Below are 21432 nucleotides of genomic sequence, written 5' to 3' on the forward strand. Positions count from 1 at the left end.
TCTGCACCTCCCACCTCCCCTTCTGTCCTTTCCTATCTTCTTCTCCACTTTTCCCCTACTTTATCACAAAGAGTTCTCCCACTTAACAACCCCAATGCCTCTTGTTTGTTCTCCCAATTGCAGAAACCCACATCCATCACAATAGAATCCGATAAACAACCATATGCAGCAAAGTTAGAGACCAGATTTATTTCCATAAGGTGCAGACGATGACAGAAAAGCTGCTGCATCCCAAAATTGTGGGCCACAAGCACAGAAACCACAGGGTTTCTACAGGGTTTGACACAAAAAACGTATTCAGAAAAGTCAATTTGCATATGTTACTTGTGTGTTGTTTATTTGTTTGTTCCCTTTTTTTTCAAAACTTCTTTTTATTGTTTTGTTAACGAAACATAAAATAAGAAGAAACATACAGCTTCCAGGAAGCCATCGGTTCTAAGGTGACATTGAAGCGTCGTTTCAACCAACTGGTAAAACAGTAGAACTGAAGTCCAAATGAGGACAGTGGGGAGGGGGAGAGAAGGGAGACACAGGGAACATCAGTTTTCACAGTAAGCTGTATCGGGACTCTCTTTTTGCTGCAGTGCCTTGGGGCAGGGGCTGAGCCCTAGGTCTGAGTTCGAGTGGCTGCAAGGGAGGTGGGAGGTTTAACGGTGTTGGAATCCGGCTTGGTCTCGTGGGTGTGCTTTCGTCTCGCCTCCAAAGGGTGTCCTTAGTCGAGTTTCTCCATCCAGCGCAGGGTTGGGGGCTGTCTTCCCACTCCCAGGAATTGCTGCGTGTAGTCTAAGCACAGGGCCCAGATTTGGTGGAATTTACTTCTGTTGTCGAAGCGCACTGCTGTGATTTTTTCTGCTGCCACTATCTCCCAGCATTTGGTCCACCACATTGGGATTGATGGGCCCTCGGGATCTTTCCAGAGCCTGGCGATTGATATTTTTGCTGCTGTTAGGAGGTGCGAACAGAGATCCGCTAGGCGACCGGTTAGTGGGAATCGGCCTTCGCCTGATGCCCCCAGCAGGACTACTCCAGGGTCCCAGGGAATTGTGAGGCCTGTGATTAGTTTGATTTGGTCGAGGACATTCCGCCAGAATTGGGCCGCCTTAGGGCAGGCCCACAGTAGATGATATAGCGTGCCTTTGTCGGGGCATCCTCTCCAGCAGTGCGACGGGATTGAGGGGTTGCATTTGTTAAGAATCTCTGGGGTTCGGTACCATCTGTAACACACCTTCAAGGCTCCTTCCTTGTTGGTTATGCATTTTGAGCTCTTGTGTGCGCGGGACCAGATACAGTTCCATTCCTCCGAGTCGATCTCTCTGCCTATGTCCTCTTCCCATTTTAACATGTAGGGCTCGTTCTTGTTTGGGTCCGTTCTGTCCAGGAGTCTGTACAGGGTGGCCACCTTGCCTTTGGGGGGGTGGCAGTGAGGGTTTTCTCTAGGGCCGATTGTTCTCTACTTCCATTTTGTTTAACTCCTTCATTTGACAGCCAGTGCCCGAGTTGCGCGTATCGGAACCTTTCCGTTTCGGGGACTTGGGATTTGGTTTTACATGCTTCGAAGTTCAGCGGACTACCGTTTTCAAAGAAGTCTGCGATGACGCCCAGTCCTCCCGCTTTCCACTTGCTGAAGCTGTTCGGGGAAATGCCTGGGGAGAAGTCCTGGTTGTCCCAGATGGGAGTGAGCGGGCCTATCGTGGTTCCGCGGTTCCATTGGCAGGCTGCCTTCCTCCAGCTTGCTACCGTGTTTCTTGTCGCTGTTAGGGGTTCCTTGTTGGTGCGGTAGGGGGGGCTTCTGATGTGGGGTAGGCCTTCTATCGGCGTCTGGCACCAGTAGTCCTCCAGTGTCAGCCAACGAGGTCGGGGGTCCTGTAATTTCCACGCAAAGGCATGGGAGAGCTGGGCCGCAAGGCAGTACCTGCCAACGTCTGGGACCGCCAGGCGGCCTAATGCGGTGCCTCGGAGCATGATGCGCTTTGGTATCCGCGGCTTCTTCCCATCCCAGACGTATTTTAGAAGGTCTGTTTGTAGCTTGTGGATGGCTTTCTTGTGGACCGTTACTGGGAGGGCCAGGCAGTGGTATAGTAGTCTCGGGATTAACTTCATTTTGACGGCGGTGATCCTTCTGAACCAAGAGATTTCCTGCATTTGCCATCTGGCCAGGTCCTTTCGGAGATCTGCAAATAATCGGCGGAAGTTTATTTTGTAGGTTCTTTCCGTCTTCTTTGGTACCTAGACGCCCAGGTAGGTGAGGTGCTGCTCTACCCATGGGATCGGGTATTTGGCCCCTAGGGAATCCCTGCGCTTCTTCTGCATGTTGACACTCATTACTGCCGATTTCGTGAAGTTTACTTGGAATCCTGCTGCTTCTTTGAACTTTTCTAATTCCTTTGTTGTTCCCTTTTTAAAAAAATGTAAATAAAGAGATAAAAAAAGTCAATATGATACATTTAAGTCAGTTACATTAAAAATGATTTTCCAAACATACCATCCTTTGACCTGGGAGGGCATGGCTTTCCAGCACCATTCAAGCCCTTTCCGCTGTGCCTCCCCACACGATACAGGCCTCTAGCTGATTTTTCCATTACACGTAATGAGACTTGATCATGCATCTTGCACCCACTTGCCTCTTATTCTGGTTCTCAGGCAACTAAACATGCATTCATGGGATAATACGGGGCGTGTTGGTGGGCGTAACTGCTCAGATAGAGCTTTACGTCATACCCACACTGCCCTATGGGCTCTGAAATGCTTGCCAACCAATCAAACCTCTCACTGCACCGCCTCCCAAATCATGACTGTGTCATTGCCCAGTTATGGCTGCGGTTGTGATCTGTCCATGGCTCAGGTCTCAGGTCTCGGGAGGATAGCTCAGGAGCAACGCGCTCGCCTTGGAAGCAAGACGATGTGGAGCAACACAGGTTCGATACCCAGGTCCTTGCTTAAATATCCAATTATAACGATTATAATTATGTAAATCTGTGGCTCATCAGAAATAAATACTGTCACTTTCAACAGTCTCTTTTGTGCTTCAAGCACAATGGAAATTAACATTTTATTTCTTCATTCTTTGCTTTTGTTCAGCTACCTTCACCCGGGTCTCCTCATACTACATACCATGTTAACTGACAATTTATTACTGTGTTATTGCGTAACAGGAGAGTGTGTTGTTTTTTTGTTTTTGTCTTCTTTTAGACGTGCATATAAGCATTTTCATTAAGCACAGTTGATTCTCATAATCCTTTGCATTCAATCAATATGCCTTCATATTCTTCAACATTGTTAGTATCAGCAATAGTAACTATCAGGAGCATCTTTCCATTCTGGATGTGTAACTAGTTCTCAGGGATTTTGGAAAAAGCAGAGCCACTAATAAAGTGGGAACATTAGTAAAATGGCATTTAGTATTGCCCATTTATGTACTTCAGCCAATTTCCAAATGTTCATTGCATGATACAGTCACTATAACGTGGTATACAGGGCAGAGGTCGAAGTGGGCTGGAGCGGTCGGGAGTGGTGTTCCCATAATTTTTATTTTTAAGTTTCACTGTTCCTATACTTTTATTTTAAAATGGTTTTTAAATAAAAGTGTAGGAAGAAGTTGAAGCCTGCACTTCAGTGCACTGCACATTCCCATAAATAGAGGTGTGTTTGTTTGGGGGTTTGGATTGTGTGTGGGAGGGGGCACAGGCATGGGGTTTGCGGCGAGAGTGGCAGACGAGCAGGGAACATAGTTCCACTACTTCTTTTCGTACACTTCGATCACTGATATAGGGTCAGTGTTTGCGCTAATGGTCATGATTAAATGCTGCTTTGGTCACTCACGTTAATGGCTTTCTTAATGTCTGACAGTCTTTGCACATCTGGTTTTCATTCTAATACATTCTGGACATGATCAAAAACAGTGGAAGCCCAATCAAGTTTCTGTTCTGCAGGCATGAACACATTGGGCCACTCAGTCATATTTATGAAAGTGTCCATCACATCAAGTGCTGAACCTTTTTTTTGTTTCACGCTTCTGTCATTCATGAAAAGTGTTCAGGTTCCGTTTGGCATTCCCCTCTCAACAGAACCAACAGTCACTAGTCAATCAGTCTCTATTTCGGCTCCAAAGGGAAACAATTAAACAGTCTCTTACACATGACCAAAGGGAGAGTAAGAACAGGTAGATGATTATAAATCTCTGCAAAGTAGAGTTAAATATTGGTGGATGCACTAGCTACAAATTGAGTCAGCTAAGCATCGCTCTCATCAACACTTTAAATAATATTAGCACCCACTTTTGGTTACTTTGTATCACTTGTAACTTTTTATCATTGTACAATGCCGCTTACACTGCCAACTGTTTCCCACTTTTGGGGACGTTTTAGCCTTACCGCGTTTACCGTGTTTGACAACTAACTGTGGCTACTGGTCAAACATGGCTGTGCCATGAGATTTTTCACTTGTCTTTTTGCCATCTTGTTCTTTAGCCTTCTTACTCGCCAGGGAGGCCAGGAAAATCCTTATAAGGACTTCCAGTGCCCGGGAAAGCAGAAGCTTTTGGCGGGCTGCTGGAGGGCTGTGTGTGTTTGTTGGCAGGATGTGGGCTGGGACTGTCTGGTGTCTATATGTCTTGAGCCCTGAGTCCTGATTGGACCACTGGAAGGGGGTGTGTGTGGGCTACTTCTGTCATTGGCTAGTGAGGGCAGCTGCTCTTACCTGGCTTTTAGGATATGAAGGGGAACCCCTGCATCTACTCTTCAGAGATTCTGGAGAAACCTGAAAGAGCCAAGACGTCTACCCAGCTGTGAGACCTGCGAAGAAACCAGAGACCCGTCGGAAGGAGGCTTGTCTACCAACGTCTGCTGCTGTCCTGGAGGAGCCCTATCTTGCTGACGATCTTTAGCAGTCCTGCGAAGGAGCTGCGACCCTGGGAGTGGAGGGAACATCCATTCCTGACGTCTGCTCGGAAGTTCCCTGGGACCGTCCTGTGGCTGACCAGATCTGATTTTGGGCTGCCGGTGTCAATGTTCTGATTTTCAACCTGAGCTGGCCATGCAACACTGACTTCTGCGAAATCTCTGCGTCTAAGTATCACGGGGACCCGAGATAGGAGGGAAAGTCCGACCGCAGGAGTTGAGTACATTTCCATCGCCGTGCTGCGGGGACAACCATCCGAAATCGCTTACCTGTCCTGAGTCCAGCCCTGAGAGGGGACCTGCATCGAGATTTGCTGCATTCTTCATTCGAGAGTCCTTGCAACAGTGAAGGACACCAACCGGAGATCAGCTAGAACCTGCAACCCCAGCAAATCGAGGACTGCAACTTTTGGCAGGAAAAGCAACCTCAGACCCTCTTCCTTTGTCCTGCCAAGTCTGGGGAAGAATCAGAGTATGGGGGTAAGTTACAGTGATTCTTACCTACCCCTAAACTCCCATTATAGGTCTGTGGACTTATAATGAACTTTATTATCACAATATTGGCTTTGCCATTGCTTGTTTGCGCAAGACTTCTGAAAGTTGGAGCTACTTCTGTTAGCTAGTTTAACTTGTACTCTGGCAAATAGAACCCTTCACTGGACCCCAGTGACCCTACCTGCATTTTTTCCTGCTTCAAAGATTCTGTGGAACTTTAGTATAACTATTGGGCAAAAGGCCCAAGACAACTTAGGGCTGGACAATTTAAGTTAGGGATCATTCTCTGTGGACCCTGCATGCATAATATAATCTTACCTTTCCTTTGCAGTAGTTTGTGTTGAATATTATGCCCTGTAATAAGTGCATGTATATATGTATCTATTCTGCTAGTGTAGTGTGTTTTGGCCAATAAATAATTGTATTTGAATACATCCTGTCTTAAGTGCAATTTGTCATTCCGATTGGGTGAACTCATTGTGGACCCTTTACAAGCTCGCCACCTCTGAAGAACTTAGCCTAGACCGCCTGTCACTACTAGCTGAACTGTCTGGCTACAGTGCCCCAGAATGTCCCTGCCACAATATAGGTTGGCCTTCTATTCATCTGTCCACCAGGCCAGAGTATAGCAAATCAGTCCTAACAAATTGGTGAACAGCGGTGGGATGACCCTCTCCACATAACATCTGGGTGTTTTGTGAAAAGGATCTGTATTGGGTACCACAGTGTAGAACACTGGTGCGTGTCAAGATAATACTTAAACAGAACCCTATAATGTGGGATTGCCTTAGTAACAGTCACCTACTAATAGATAACATGGAAACAATCGCGTTCCCCACTTTAAGTAAAGTGGATCACTTGAAAATGTTATGTGTTGACAGGGGCTTGACAGTCTCTGGTACTAAATCAGAGTTAATAAATAAATAATAAGGTTGTGCCTATCCTAACAAATGGTCCTGATTGTGGGGCTGTACCCAGCGCCAGTAATGGAATTGCTGCCACGCAGTGCCTAATGTTGAGGGGGAGGAAGAAAGTGCATCCTCTGGAGTTCTGTATGTAACCACCTCAGAGGGTGAGGCATTTTTTTATTTGAAAAAGGAAAAACTCAGGCTTAAGGTAAAAGAGCTTGAGTTTAATGTGGCCAAATTAGAATTTGACAGAGTCGAGACAGAAACAAAGGGATCACCAGCTGGAGCTTGCCAAGATTCAGGCTTCACAATGTTCTTCCAGAGGATCTAGAGATGGTTCTGGGTTCTCTCCAAATTCTAGATTTCCAAAAGATCTTCTAAGTTTGTATGAAGATAAGAATGATATAATTGATTCGCTTGTAACCTTTGAGTATGCATGTGAGGTACACAGAGTGAGTGATGCTGATAGAATTGCATGGTTGATCAGCAGACTGCCCCATTCTGGCTGCAGTGCCATTATGGGAATGTCTAAGGCTGATAGATTAGACTTTGTGAAACGTATGCAAACTCTTATCCTCAGGTTGCGGAAGACTCCTGCCGAAATAATTGAAGATCAGTTATTGAAAATACCTTTCTTTACAAGGAGCAAGAACCCAGGAGAAGGGAGTCATTCTCCTGTTCTTAGTTGCTAATATAGTGGTAGGGTCAGTTAGGTTTGAAACTGAGGACAGATTCTTTAAAGACATTCACTGATGACTGACGAGCATCTTAGTTAGCTAGGCAGGGAAACCCCATAGAAGTAGGGAGAGATAGGCATTAAACTTTTTTTCTTTAGTAAGCACGTATCCAGAAATGTCTAATAAGTCTGTGTCCTTCTTCTGACCCATCACAGTGGCCAGCTGCAAAGACGCTGAGACTGGTACGAGTGTGAAGCCCGAAAGGAAGAAGCGAGAAAGCAAACCAACATACCTGAGAGAGCGCCAGGCCCCATGATGTCACACACGGCAGAGAAGTCTGGTAATTGTATCCTATAAAAAGCCTCATATGCCCGATATAGTGTGTAGGGTTGAAGGATAGCTAAACATTAGCTGCTAGCCCTGCCACCCCAGCCTTGTTTACCAAAGAGGAGCTCCTGAGTCCTGATGTCCTGAGGAAGCAGGCTGGCCGTTAGAGAGATGAGTGCGGCCACACACAGGTACCGTTGCCAGGGTGCTTGAGCATTAAATAACTAATTTGCAATGGGAGCTTTAAAGAGGCCATGCAAGGTACAGCCCAAACATGGACAAGGAGAATGCGCATTGTTGCTGTCCCCTCTTCCCGTCTGCACCACTTTGTCGACTTCTTGATGAGGTGATGTGGGTTGAAAGAAGCTTTACCACCCCTTCTCCCTCTCTGGGTTCCAGAGCACCCCTTTAGAGGCGCCTGAGAGGCTGAGGAGGAACACTGAGCAGGAGCAGCAGAACGTCAGCACAACTTTAGAAACAATTTTTGTTTCTTTTCCTTAGGACTCCCCTGCGATGTCTGGCCCAGGAAAGCACCAGCAATTACAATGAAGATGGAAGGGGTACCAGTTGCCCCCCGGCGAACCCCCACTTGATGTCTCTTGAGGACTGCCGGATGGTCAGACTCTGGCGTGTTGGAACAATGTAGGTAAGCGAAGATCCATAATTGCGGTCAAAGTATTGACTCTAAGGGTGGTTTCTTTAGGAAGGCATGTGAATTACTACAAGGATAGTGCAACTGGATGAGGCATCGCCGTCTGGGGTGGTGACTACTCTGGACAGGAGCCAGGCACTTTTTTGAGATTGCCACACCCGTAGGATCGCCCCTCCGCGATCTCCTGCTAGCAGCTGACATTCTACTTCCGTCAATGAGTTGCCTTTGCCTTTGACCGCGTGCAGGCGCGGGGAATCTTACTGTTAAAATAAGCATTTCGCAGCAACCTCTATTGCTCGCTAATGTCATACACCTCGCCTTCAAGACTGGAGGGTTTGAAACCCCCCTTCTGGTAAATGAAGAGGCCCATTCTAATGTTATACAGATCAAAGTGTCAATGCAATTTTATTTTCATGTTTTAAAATTCCACTTGGTGGCGCTGGATCCTTGTTTATTGTAATCAATGTCGATGGGCTCAGAACCCAATAATCGTTCAAAATGACACCAACAAATCTTTTAATAGTTAAAACTCGATACAATAATTGTATTCAAATACGTAGACCCAATATGCCTACCATCATTTAAGTTTTTTATGTTTTTATCTCAGAATTCGCTTTTTACAAGTCAGGACATTTTATTGGCATATTCTAACCAGTGTTCAGTCACTCTAGAGACTTTGGACCAGGAACCCAAATGTTTGCACTCGAGTAAACGAGGAGATGCCCTTAGGCAAATCTTTCAGAATTACATTTGAATGCATGCATCTCAAAGATGCTGAATACACCAGTTTTGGGATGTGAGAATCGGGTATGCGGTAGCAGCTTCACATCAGAGATGATATGGTATGATATGGCATTTATAACTTGCCTGTAGACAAGTGTTTCTAGGTGCGGCAAGACAAGGGAGGGAAGACAGAGGGCGGACAAAACAAACGAACTTACTAGGTGTTGTGTCATTCAGCAGATCGCTCACGTGCAGGGAAGAGGATTGGAGAAAGGTTTCCTGAGGGTGGGGGTAGAGAAGTGCAGGTAATCAAAAGTGCAGCCAGCCGGTGGCTCAGTGCAGGCAACAAAAAGTGCAGCCAACGGGTGGCTCTTAAACGCAGAGAGGGGGGAGGCTGTAGGGTTACAGATCCAGACCACAAGTGCTGGGGGAGCCAAGAGGCAGTGCGAGGTGCAACTGGACATGTGGATATTTGGGCCCAAGTTCAGAGGGTGACCAGTGGGTGGACCAGAAGGGTCATCAGCATGGAAGAGGAAGAGAGAAAGCAGAAGCAAAGAGGAAGGTCTTAAGTTGCTTCCCGAGTTTGAGAGAGGCAGGAAGGCTGTTCTAGAAGGAGGCCCCAGCCGACGAAAGAGATCTGCCCCAACTCTCTGCTTGGAAAATGCAACTGCCCCTCAGAGAGTTGGAGAGGGTGAGCAGAGAGCTCAGGAAGGGAGATGTTTAGGAAGAGAGCATTGGAGGTAGTGCAGTCCCAAGCCCCAGAAAGCCTTGTGGACGATGCAGAGGGTCTTGAACTTGATCCTTGCCGCCACTGAGAGCCAGTGAAGAAATGTCAGTGCTGTAGAGATACGATCCCTTGGCTTGAGGCCAAGAAAGTCTTGAGTCCTGTTCTGGATACGTTGTAGTGGACAGAGAGTAGAGGCAGGAAGATTTAGAAAGAGAATGTTGCAGTAGTCCAGCCTAGAGAGAACCAGAGCTCTGGAGACGGTGAGGGGGTAAGGTGAGGAAAGGAAGAATACCTCTGAGGTGGTGCAGCTGGTATTATGACTTCTTAGAGAGTCAGAGAATTGAGGAGAGAAGGAGAGTGTGGAGTCGAAGATGACCCTGAGGTTCTTAGCCTCACAGGTGGGAGCAGAAAGAAGGCCCAGAGTGGGCGGCCAGAGAGTGACAGGAAAGGAAGTTGCAGTTGGGCCGACGAGGAGGATCTCCGTTTTACTGGCATTAAGGCAGAGATCATTAGCGGCACGCCAATTCTGGATTGCAGACAGAAACTCCGGGATGAGAGAGGAGGTGGCTGAGGGTAGCCTGAAAGCGAGCTAAGTGTCATTTGCATAGCACTGAAAGTTAGAGCAGAGAGCAGGAATGCAGTGGGCGAGAGGTGCCGGGTAATGGTTGAACAGCCATGGAGAAAGATTAGACCCCTAGGGAACACCACAGGTAGAGAGTGAGATAGAGGAGAGGAAGGACCCAAGTTGGACCTGGGAGGGTCGGTCAGAGAGGAAAGAGGTCAACCAGGCCAGGGCGTGGTCAGTGATACCCAGGTTATCATGGAGCCGGTTGAGCAGGATGGCATGGTTGAATGTGTCGAAAGCAAAGGAGAGATTGAGTAAGATGAGGACAGAGGGGGGATTGGCATCGAGGTTAGGGAGCGGGTCTTCACAGATGTTCAGGAGAGCAGTTTCTGTGTTTGTGGCTGCTCTGAAGCCAGACTGATGGTCATGGAGACAACCAACAGATTCGGTGTGGAGATGAAGCTGGGAGATGGGCAGCTTTTCCAAGAGTTTGCCCAGGACCGGAGGGGACGGCTGAGGGTTTCTTTTTTTATAATATATTTTATTGTTTTAACAACAACCACAATCAATCAATACAAATCAAAACATACGCTTACAAGGAATGGATCACTAAAATGAGTTTGAATAGAGTCAATTGGTTCCCACATGCAAACACATCTATATATTGTCCAGTTGTGCACCTTTTGTATCGGAGTTACTGAGACTCCCATTCTTCCCATTTCCCCATATTTTAGAGGCTTTAGTGGGGCATCCTCTTGCCTTGTATACTCTGCGCTCCACCACTACACACATGTCCATGTCATCCGCCCATTGATCCATTGTCGGAGACTCTGGGGCGCCCCATTTTTGTGCAATATTCTGCTTCATCAGCCCTGCCGCCGTGGATAGAAGCAATCCTTCCCATTTATTAGTTATGGTCTCATCGGGCTTACCCAGTAACAACACTTTCGGATCTAGTAGTATCCTACGACCCAGTACCCTGGATGATTCGTTGTAGCATTTGCCCCAAAAGATCTGGATTCGAGGACACTCCCAAAGGATGTGTATGAATGTTCCAGCCTCATTACCACAACGGAGGCAGTTCGGGTTTGGGGCTCGCTTCCAGTTGTACATCGCAGTTCTGGGGTAGTATATTCGGTGCAGGATTTTTAACTGTACCAGACGAAGTCTGGAGCAGATAGCAATCTCTCTGGGGTGCATTAGGATCTGGATCCAGTCCTCTGGGTCTATAGTACCCACATCCGTTTCCCATTTGGATTTAAGATGAAATAGTTCCGGAGTGGCAAAAGAAGACATGGTGTTGTATAATATGGAGGTGCACTTAGTAGGGATATATGCTGGGAATATGTTGCGTTCTATGGACGTGTATTCAGGTATGGTAGAGTCTACCTGGATGTATGTTCTCAAGGCGTGTGTCAGTTGGATGTAATGATATTGTTCTGTTACTGTGGCTGGTATTTCAGTCGCAGGGCCTCAAAAGAGTCAATCTTCCCATCTATCAGGACATCCCCGATCCTTGTGATTCCCGCCTCTTCTCATTTAGCCCATGGTCTAAGTTTCTGTATTTCCACCAGGTTACTATTGTGCCACAGGGGTTGGGCAGTGGTAATCTTATCTGTCCATCCCACAAAAGCGTGTGCACACCTCCAAACTGTGGTAACGTGTGCAGCAATTGTTTGGGTGGGAGTCTATGGGGGGGCTGGTAGAGTAGATGTAGTGGGTCTATATCATGCGTAGCAGCAATTTCGGGCCTTATATGTGGTAGTTCCCGGTCCCCATGTAACAGTTCATTAACCTCTGCCAGTTGAGATGCCCAGTAGTAGGCCCGAAAGCAAAGTACGCCAATACCTCCCTCCCAGATCGATCTTTGAAGAGTGGCTAGTGCAATGCCTTGCTGTCCACCCTCCCCATATGAGTTCTCTGAGGAGACCGTCAATCCGGTCGAACTCGGGATCCCGAATTTCGAGTGGGGCGTTCTGTAATACATATAGGAATCTGGGTAGAGTCATCATTTTGAATAGGGCAGCTCTACCCATGAGGGTCAGTGGAAGAAGTCTCCAGTGACGGACATCGTCTGTGAAACGTTCCATGATTGGTTGGAGATTGTGGGTCGTGTAGTGTGTTAGATCCCCAGATCCCCAGATATCGAAAGCCGTCTTGCTCCACTTTATATGGGCACTCTTGCGGGATAGCCTGTGTGCCGCTCTTCACCGGAAACAGGATGGATTTGCTCCAATTAATTCTAAGCCCACTGAATTCACCGAAGCGGACAAGTATCTGCGTCACTATGGGGCAGGAGTGTATCGGATCACCCAGGTACACCAAAAGATAATCGGCGTACAAGGACGCCCTATCCTCATGTCCCTCCGGCCATCTAAATCCCGTCCAAGCCTTGCTCTGATGGAGCCACAAAGCGAGCCTCTCTATCGCGAGAGCAAAGAGGAGGGGCGACAGGGGACACCCTTGCCATGTACCCTTGCCGAGGGGGAAGGGCTCCGAGGCCCACCCGTTCATTCACACCTCTGCCTGTGGTTTTGTGTAGAGCAGTTGTACCCAACCCAGAGGCTATCCTATCGAACCGAGTCGAACGCCTTTTCGAAAATGATAGCCAACAGTGCAAGCGGCGTGTCTATGATGGGGGCCCTTTCCAATAGTAGGTGGAGGCATGGTATGTTCATAAGTGTTGATTTGTGTGGCATGAAACTACATTGGTCCGGGTGGACCAAGGAGGTAATGTCCGCTTGCAGCTAGTTAGCTAGGATTTTGGCGAGGACCTTAGTTTCACTGTTAATTAACGAAATAGGCCTGTAGGAGGCACATTGTTCAGGTAGTTTACCTGGTTTGGGAATAACAACAATCGTGGCCTTAGACAAGTCCGGCTGGAGGGTTCCCCTGTCCCGGGCCTCGAGGAACATTCTGTGGATGTGTGGTGCCAGTTTCTCCCCACCCAGCTTCTTCCAGGTTTCAACCGGAAAACCGTTGGGGCCCGGCGTTTTCCCAGGTTGTAGTTGAGCGATAGCCTAGTTTTCTCTGCTTCAGTAAGAGCGGAATCTAATTTTGTTTTTTTGCTGTTCCGGTAGGCGTGGCAATGGGATGTCATCTAAGAGAGAGGGGTCCAGTGGGGATATTGGGGCGGAGTACAGAGTGGCATAAAATTCAGCGAAAGCCTTTGATATATCACGATCTGAGTGACATTTCACATCCTGTGGGTTTATGATCTCCCTAACATGACTTTGGCCCTCATCTCTCTTTTTAAGCTAAGCCAGCATTTTCCTGGCTTTGTCCCCATGTTCATAAACCCTTGCTTTGGATTCTCGGTTGGCATGTTTGGCGTTGTCTAGTTCAATGTTCCGGAGCCGCTCTCTAGCCATCGTAAGGGATCTGAGGGTTCCAGGGCTTGGGTCGAGAATGTACTTAGCCTCGCAGTTGCCCATTTCTACTTCTGCGTCCAGTAACTTCCGAAGCTGTTCCCTCTTATTATTCGCCGTCCAGGAGATTATCTCCCCCATGAGCACCGTTTTGTAGGCCTCCCATATCGTAACTGGACTATCGACCGTGGTGGTGTTAATTTCAAAATATTCATTGTTCGCGTCAGTGAGGCGATCAGTAAAATCAGGGAAGCCCAGATAATAAATATTCAATCTCAATGACTTGGGGGTAGTTATGCCCCGCACGCTCAAAGCCATCATCAAGGGTGAGTGGTCTGAGATGCCTCGGGGGAGTAGGTCCGCAGTCGTCACCCTGTGTATGTTGGTGTTCGGGAGGAAGAGATAGTCCAGTCTGGACCAGGAGCCATGTGCACCTGAGAGGAACGAGTACCCCTCAGCTTCAGGGTGGAGGTGCCTCCACACATCTCGGAGGCCCAGGGCCGACGCAAATCTTGCTAGTTTACTGGGGGTGTTCGGGTTGCGGTCCTTAATATGAGTGCAATCCATAGTGTTACACATGACATCATTAAAATCACCTCCCAAAATCCACATATCGGGTTGGTGCTTTGCCATGAGGATAACCAGGTTGTCTAGCAATTCCTCCCCCAGTCCCGGCGGAGAATATGTCGCTGCAATAGCTAGTGTTTCTCCCCATAGTGTTCCAAGGACCACTACATAGTGCCCCCTGGGATCCTGTTCTATTGTCAATGGCACGAATGCAACACGTTTGTGCATAAGGATGAGAGTCCCTCTGGAGCCCACTGTATACCCTGCATGTAATGCAGATCGGTAGTTGGTCCTGGGGAAGATGGTGCAGTTGGTTCCAGCTAGGTGTGTCTCGGTTATCAGGGCAATGTCAGGGGAGTGCCTATTCAAGAACTGTGTGACAAGACGTTGCTTGATGCCAGAGCCTAGCCCGTTGACGTTCCATGTGATCAGTTTGAGGGTCCCAGGGCGCTCAGGAGTCGATGAGGGAGTTGGTGTAGGTGCCATTCATAGTGCATAGTGTCGGATTCGCAGACTCTGTGGAGGTGTGATAGAAGAGTATTCTACAGGAGTCGGTTACAATGGGGATGTGTTGCTGGTAGAAGGTTACATGAGAGAGCGTATATTCCTTGATATGACATTTTAGCCTTGCAATACGTAATAACTGTGCTTCAACACAAAAACAACGTAAACTTTCCCCTCCCCCTCTCTATACTCCACCCCAATACTAAGTACCTGTCGCCCGAACATTGTTGACACTCGGAACTAGAGCATCAGCTTCAACTTGAGGCTTCAACAAATTTGGGAACAGAAACTTAGCTTATTCCCCAAATCCTATTGGGGGGTCTGGGCGGTCTGGGCCTCTGGTTGTCATGCGTTCTGTCAAGACCAAACACCACCAATTAAACAACAAACTCCCCGGGGGGGCGGTACCTTCCTCGGCCGCCGGTCTTACTCACGGCTAGCGTTACAGTCCGTGTTGGCCGCCCTTGTGCGTCTATCCGTGTGAAGCCCAGAGTAACATTATGGGTTTATTTAATCACTGGTGTCCCTTGCACCTTAGTTGCGGTGTAATGTGTCGCGATGATTCCTCTTTGTCCGGTTACTGGTTCTCCCCTTCTTGCAGTATTGGTTCATGCTCTGGTGGTCGCGGGGCCGGCGGTCTCCTTTCTGGCTGGAGTCGAGGCTCCCTATTTCTGCTCCTGTTACTACATGCTGAGCTCCAGTCTCCTTCTATGTGTTGTTCTGCCCATTTCCAAGCATCTTTGGGGTTTGTAAAATGGATTGTTGTACATGTATGGTATATTTTAAGCTGTGCTGGGAATAATAGGCTGTACTTTACATTTATCGTCGGTAGCTGTCTTTTGAGCTGGTCGAAGGATTGCCTGGCTTTTGCACTTCGCTCGTATAGTCAGGGAAGAAAGCGATTCTCGATCCATTGTAGGTCAGCGTGCCTTTGGCGCGTGCCATTTGAAGCAGCGCGTTGCAGTCTCTATAGTTCAATAGCTTTGCAATCACAGTACGTGGTGGTGCCCCTGGTACTGGTGTTCCGGTTGGCATTCGGTGGGTACGTTCTATCGAAAATAATTTTGAGAACGACTTAGGTTCAAACATGTCCACGAGCCATTGTTCCAAGAATAACTCCATGCTTGGCCCTTCAACCTTCTCTGGCAGGCCTGGCTGAGGGTTTCTTAAGAAGAGGGTGCACAAGAGAGTGCTTCGGGGGGAAGGGAAGGTTCCAGTGGCAAAAGAGCGATTGCAAAAGTCGGCCTAGGCTGGAGCGAGGGTGTCAAAATGGTCCATGATGGTTTTGGATGAACCTGTTTTGACGAGACTTTCATAGATCGGACTTGTCTAGAAATGTTGTCTGGGGTGAACAGAGGAAAGACAGAGAAGCGAGGAGGAGAGGTGGATGCAGGGAGGCCAGAGGTAGAGGAGAGGAGAGGGAGGAGGAGAGGACGAGAGGGTGGACAGGATGTCCTGGGTTTTGGGGATGAAATGTGAAGATCATGAGCAGCAGATGAAAGCAAGGCTTATAATCCTACCCTCATACAAAAGAGCAGAGAAATAGACACGTCTAATGGAGGCGTATGATCTTCACAACCTCCATAGTAGAAGACCTCAACAGGGCCTCATAGTCCCGTCTTGGGAACGTAATGGTCGAGGGATGATGATCGACCACACATTAGTTTCAAGAGAACTGCTGCTACTCATTGACAAGTTTGAAGTCATAAAAACGCAACATAGCGATCGCAATTTGCTGCTAACGACGAGGAAATCAATCATTAAACCTCAAGAAAGAATGACTTCCAACTTGGAGGTACACAACGGGAACACACGACTGTGCCTAAATGAAAAAGCTATTCAAGAATTAACAGAAACTTACCAGAGTCAACTGGAAAGGGGTGCAAACCTTCAATTGTCAGAGCTGTATTATCAGCCCCTGCTAGAAGTTTACAAACTAAACAAGAAAAAAGGAAAGGAATTTCAAAAACCGAAACTCCATGTGTACAATGCACCTCTAGTGGCAAAAAGACTAATATTGAGAAAGCTTAAGAGGCAAGCTAAAAAGAGACGTGACCCTACGATCCTTGAGACGCTGAAGCAGGAAGAGCAACTGTACCGAGCATGGGTATGAAATTACAGGCACACGTTATATCAAAATGACACAGACGAGATGCTCCGTGCGCTGAGCGGGAAATATCCAGACATTTTCGGTTAATGATACAAGCATCTGTAGAGTAAATCCAGTGGGTTGCAGCAAAATGGTGTGGGAGAAGAAAGGTGGGCAGCACGCTTCAAGGAACTGTATAAATCCGACATCGCCACTGCTAAAGTCAATGCCAAAAAAGAAGAAAAATTGATGATTTCATGTGCCATAGAGGAAATTGAAACAAAAATCCGAAAACTGAAAAACTCACGGGCCGCCGGCACAGATGGAATCACGAACCTCGAATTGAAGAGGCATCCGGAATCTTGGGCTCCTCTGATTAGTACAATCTTTGAGGAAGCAGTCAAGGCCAAAGACATTCCAACGCCATGAAGAAAGGCACATAGTGCCAATTTTCTAAACTGGAGACAAAGCGGATCCACGCCAGTACCGACCCATCACATTGTTGGATACGATAGGAAAAATCTTCAGCTCGATAGCCTTGGAAAATCTGCAAGGCTGGATAAACCAAACAGAAAATGTTGACCCAATACAAACAGGCTTTGTTAGAGGTCTGGGCACAACGGTCAACATTTTGTTATTGAGTGCACTAAAAGCCAAAGTAAAAGAAGGGAAACCACGGCTGCACTTAATATTCATTGATTTGGTGCAAGCCTTTGACCGTGTAGACAGGGAACTCGTGTGGGAAAAGCTGGAAAATCGAAATTGCCCAAAAGCAATTATGGGGCCAATAACAGCATTGTACTGCAAAACTTAAATAAGAGTGACACTCAATAGAGCGGGAGACCTTTCAAGAGAAATCCCCACCGTCCGAGGGGTTAAACAGGGTTGCCCCTTAGCGCCCGCGATTTACATTTTATACACATCGGATTTCATGGACACCCAGACCTCGATCAGCTCTTTTCCTCCGTCTTTACGAAACGAGAAAATACCAGATGATATTATTTTAATAGATCAGACACAAGTGGGCTTGCAGAGGCAGCTGAACAATCTACTTGCCTACCTGGAAAAGAACAAACTAGAACTAAATAAATCAAAAACTAAAGTAATGTCATTTGAAAGAGGAGGAAACGTCAAAAATAACATCAAGCTGTTTGTCGATGGAATACAATTGGAGAACATAACAAACTTTAAATATCTAGGAATAATATTAAATAACAGTAGGGTTGAATTCCCGATGCAGGAACATCTGTATGGAAAACTTAAATCTCTGATCAGCCAGTCGAAAATAATCAACCGAAGGTTCGGCCGTTTTTCAGCTCTCCCTATTGTGAATTTTTACAAGGCCAAAGTCGTCCCGACAGTGATTTATGGCGTTGATGCAATGCCGGCATTGCCGTCAAACTTATGGTTAAAACTCGAAATCTGCTTTTGGCGAGAAGCCTTAAATCTGCCAAAATCCACTCCAATGGTGGCCATAAGGAGAGAATTAGGTTTAAATTCAATGAAAGCCCTGGTAGAACAAAATACCTTGATGTTATTCAGAAAAGTAATAGATCCATCGGCAAAACCCATGCTGAAAATCATCAAAATCATCAAAAAGGAAATGGATAAAGAACAAAACGGGATGCTTCAAACCAGGCAGGTCTCAGAGAACTCACAGAGAACTCACGAGAATAAGTATGAACATTTCCAGCTACCCGAAATCTGCGCGTCTCTTCAGTCGGTGATGGACATTTAGAACTTCTCCTGGTCTTTCCCCGTTCTCGCCCTTCACTTCTTCTTTTTCCGCTTCTGCTGCTTCCTCTTTTCCCATTTTTTCTTAGTCACTTTTGGCATTTACCTCTTCTTTCTCTTCAGCTTCTTCTTCTTGATGACTTATTTCTGCACTTCGTCTTCTTTTTTACAAATTGTTTTATACAATAAAATAAACTTTAAAAAAAATACAAATAAAAAAAATGTGAGGCTATGGCAGTGCAGAGGGCCTGGGAGGGGACAGGAGAGGTAGAGAATGCAGCAGGATTGGCCAGCTCCTTGCAGATTTTAAAGTGTTTGGCTGAGTTATTAGATGCAGCAGAGACGTGGGCTTGGATGTGAGCTCTCTTCCTAGTGTGGACAGAGAGTCAGTATTGCCTTTGGAGCCGGCCGAAAGCCAGTTTGTCAGAGGATATACAAGAGGCCAGCCATTTCCTCTCAGCCACCCTACAGTTGTGTTTATGGGTGACTAGGTCTGAGTCGTACCAAGAGTTGCACTTGGCTTTGGACTTCAAGCTGCTCCTCATGACAGAGGAAAGTACAGAGGAAAGTACATCAACAGAGGCATAGATAGATGAGTTGAGGTTGGAAAGGGCAGCGTCAGGATGTGAGTTAGCCAGAGGTGCAGGAGGGGGAAAGAAAGTGGCGGCAAAAGCCTCAAATGACACACGCTTCATAGGTCGGATGGCCAAAAATGTAGGTGGCAGTGTGGGGATAGGCTCGGCCTGAGGGGTAGAGAGAGGAGAGGAGTGTAGCCCCTTACCTTCCCATCACCACCAGGAGGACAATAAGGGTACGGACAGAGGATGGCCTTGCCTCTTCACCTCTCGGCAAACCCAAAAAAGCCAGTTAAGGCTGAAACATGACCGCTTGCAACGCCCACCCCCTATTGCAAGCATGGATAGAGATGGAAGAGAGGAAGGACCCCAGCTGGACCTGGGAGGGGCGATCAGTGAAGAAAGAGGTCAGCCAGGCCAGTGCCTGATCAGTGATACCCAGGTTATCACGGAGGCGATTGAGCAGGATGGCATTGCTGACCGTATTAAAAGCAGAAGAAAGATCGAGGAGAATGGGGACAGAAGGAAGGTTAGAGTCAAGGTTGGATTTCAGGTCTTCACGGATGTTCAGAAGAGTGGTTTCCATGCTTCTGGCTGCTCTGAAGCCAGACTGGTGGTCATGGAGACAACCAACGGATTCAGTGCGAAGATTAAGCTGGTAGATGGCCATCTTTTCCAAGAGGTTGTCCAGGAAAGGAGTGATGGAGATCAGGCAATAGTTTGCAGGAGAGGAAGAACCGTCAGAGGGCTTCTTGAGGTGTGCACAAGGGAGTGCCAACTGGTATCTTCTCATTTGCTCCAGTGCAAATCTTTGTGAATCCGTTCATTCTTGTGCATTTTGCTTATTCACGATGTATCCATCTCATCGCTCATTCAACATGTCTGGATGGCCATTCGATAAAGTATGTCTCTTCTTCTGATGACATGTAGGCACCATATCCCACATATTTGTTTTCATTGTTCTGTTTATAAACCTTCTTCATTCAGAGTGTTGCTTTATAGTCGCTTAACATTAGCTGGAAAGAACATGGGTTCATTTTCAAATTTAAGGCTTTTGGCGTAGTGGTCAATCATCCAGTATTTTGGAATACAGGAAGTTTTACTAATTCGCCAAGTTCAGAGTTTCACAAATTCCCCCAAAATGCAACATTTTGTGTGGTGGAAATGTCCTCTACTTAAAAGTGATACCACATTCGACAATAACGCATGTGGTAATGTGCATTTTCCATTGGAGTCCACTGGGACTCCAACATAGGCACTAACGGAAGGGTCCACATTACTCTGAATCATGCGGACCCTTCAGGTTATGGTATGATAAATGAAATTGATGGTGTTATGAGAGTAATGCTCCCGAGCTTGTAATGCGGGTAACAATAATCTTCAGGATACAATGTTCAATACATGTTTTAGAAGAATGATTGAAGATTAATAAAAGCTTTGTAGGGAGACATTTATTATTATTAATTTGGATAGTGTGACAAAGTCACAGGGCCAACTTCGCATCCAGCCCCCCGGCCACCAGAGAGTTGGACTTACAGGACCAGCTGTGAGAAACCAAAGGGTGTCTCACCTGCTAGTCCCCGGGGATCTCTCTCTCAGGTGGCCAGGGCACTGCCATCGTCTCTGGATCCAGACCCTGGGGGCGGGCCAGTGCGGGAGGATCACCTGGGTGAGGGGTCTTTGGGGAGTAGCAGTGAGGCAGCCTAGGGTGAGAAGCGGCATTGCCCCATTTTCTAGAATTCTCTGATATCCCAACGCCCCCCCTTTCTACACAACCACTGAGCCGAGGAAGAGGGAGATTGAGAGTAACAATGCAAACTCTTACTTATCACATTGGACATGTCCCTTTAATTGGCTCTGCAAAGTCAGGCACTTTGACTCTAAATGCATACATCTGATACCAATTTGCTCTCTTCAAACGGATAAAAGGCGTAACATAGAGACACACTCTAAGCAAGGTGGAACACGAGTAAGAGCAGAACCTCTGGGGCAAAGGCAAACCTACTGGAGCAGAACAACAGACCGAGGGACGAGAGCCACGCGTGGAGAACCCCAGGGGTTCTCTGCTGGAGGTTGTTGCCTTCAAAAGGCCACGAAAGATACCTGGAGAAGGTTAAATCCCCAACAAGAAGTCTGCATTGTGCCTGCGACCCTCCCGGGTGCACGGCAGAGTTGGGGAGGCGAGGACAAGCCTGTGGTACTAACCTTGACTTGGAAAGATAAGAAAGAAACGCACACAGCCGGTGAGTTGGCAAGCGTCATGAGAGACCGGTGTGTGCTAAAGAAAGATTGAAGTGGCAACATTATATTGCACTGTTGAAGGCTGCACGTGTGTGGATCAGTAGCAAAGACAGACCTGCAAATGAACTTGGAAGTAACGATATCTGTAAAGTCAGTGATACTGAGTAACAGAGTGGTCTGGCAAAAGGAAGTATCCCACTCGAAAGTCTCTGTAAAATCTGAAAAGTTTCTAGCGATAAAGTGAATGACCTGTAAAAGCGAGGCGATTGAAAATGAACCCTGAGAGAAGGGGAAAGTAAAAAGCTGAACGTTGAACTTTGGTGCATAATACAGTGAACTACCCAGACCAGGAAGCACCGGGGCAAATAACATAGGATTGAGAGTG

At 47.1% G+C, this 21432-nt stretch overlaps 1 protein-coding gene across 1 annotated transcript in view; it reads right to left on the bottom strand.

Moving 5' to 3' along the window:
* Positions 1-206: 206 nt before the first annotated feature.
* Positions 207-21432, bottom strand: part of LOC138489220 (uncharacterized) — a 69505-nt gene continuing 48279 nt past the window's right edge. Inside the window, exon 3 of the mRNA XM_069616897.1 lies at positions 207-2394. Coding sequence (XP_069472998.1) covers positions 1577-2394 — 818 coding nt within the window. The 3' untranslated portion in view covers positions 207-1576. The remainder of the gene's footprint in view (positions 2395-21432) is intronic.

The sequence above is a fragment of the Ambystoma mexicanum genome, chromosome 9, assembly GCF_040938575.1.
Source record: "Ambystoma mexicanum isolate Mex_15411 chromosome 9, UKY_AmexF1_1, whole genome shotgun sequence".
NCBI lineage: Eukaryota > Metazoa > Chordata > Amphibia > Caudata > Ambystomatidae > Ambystoma > Ambystoma mexicanum.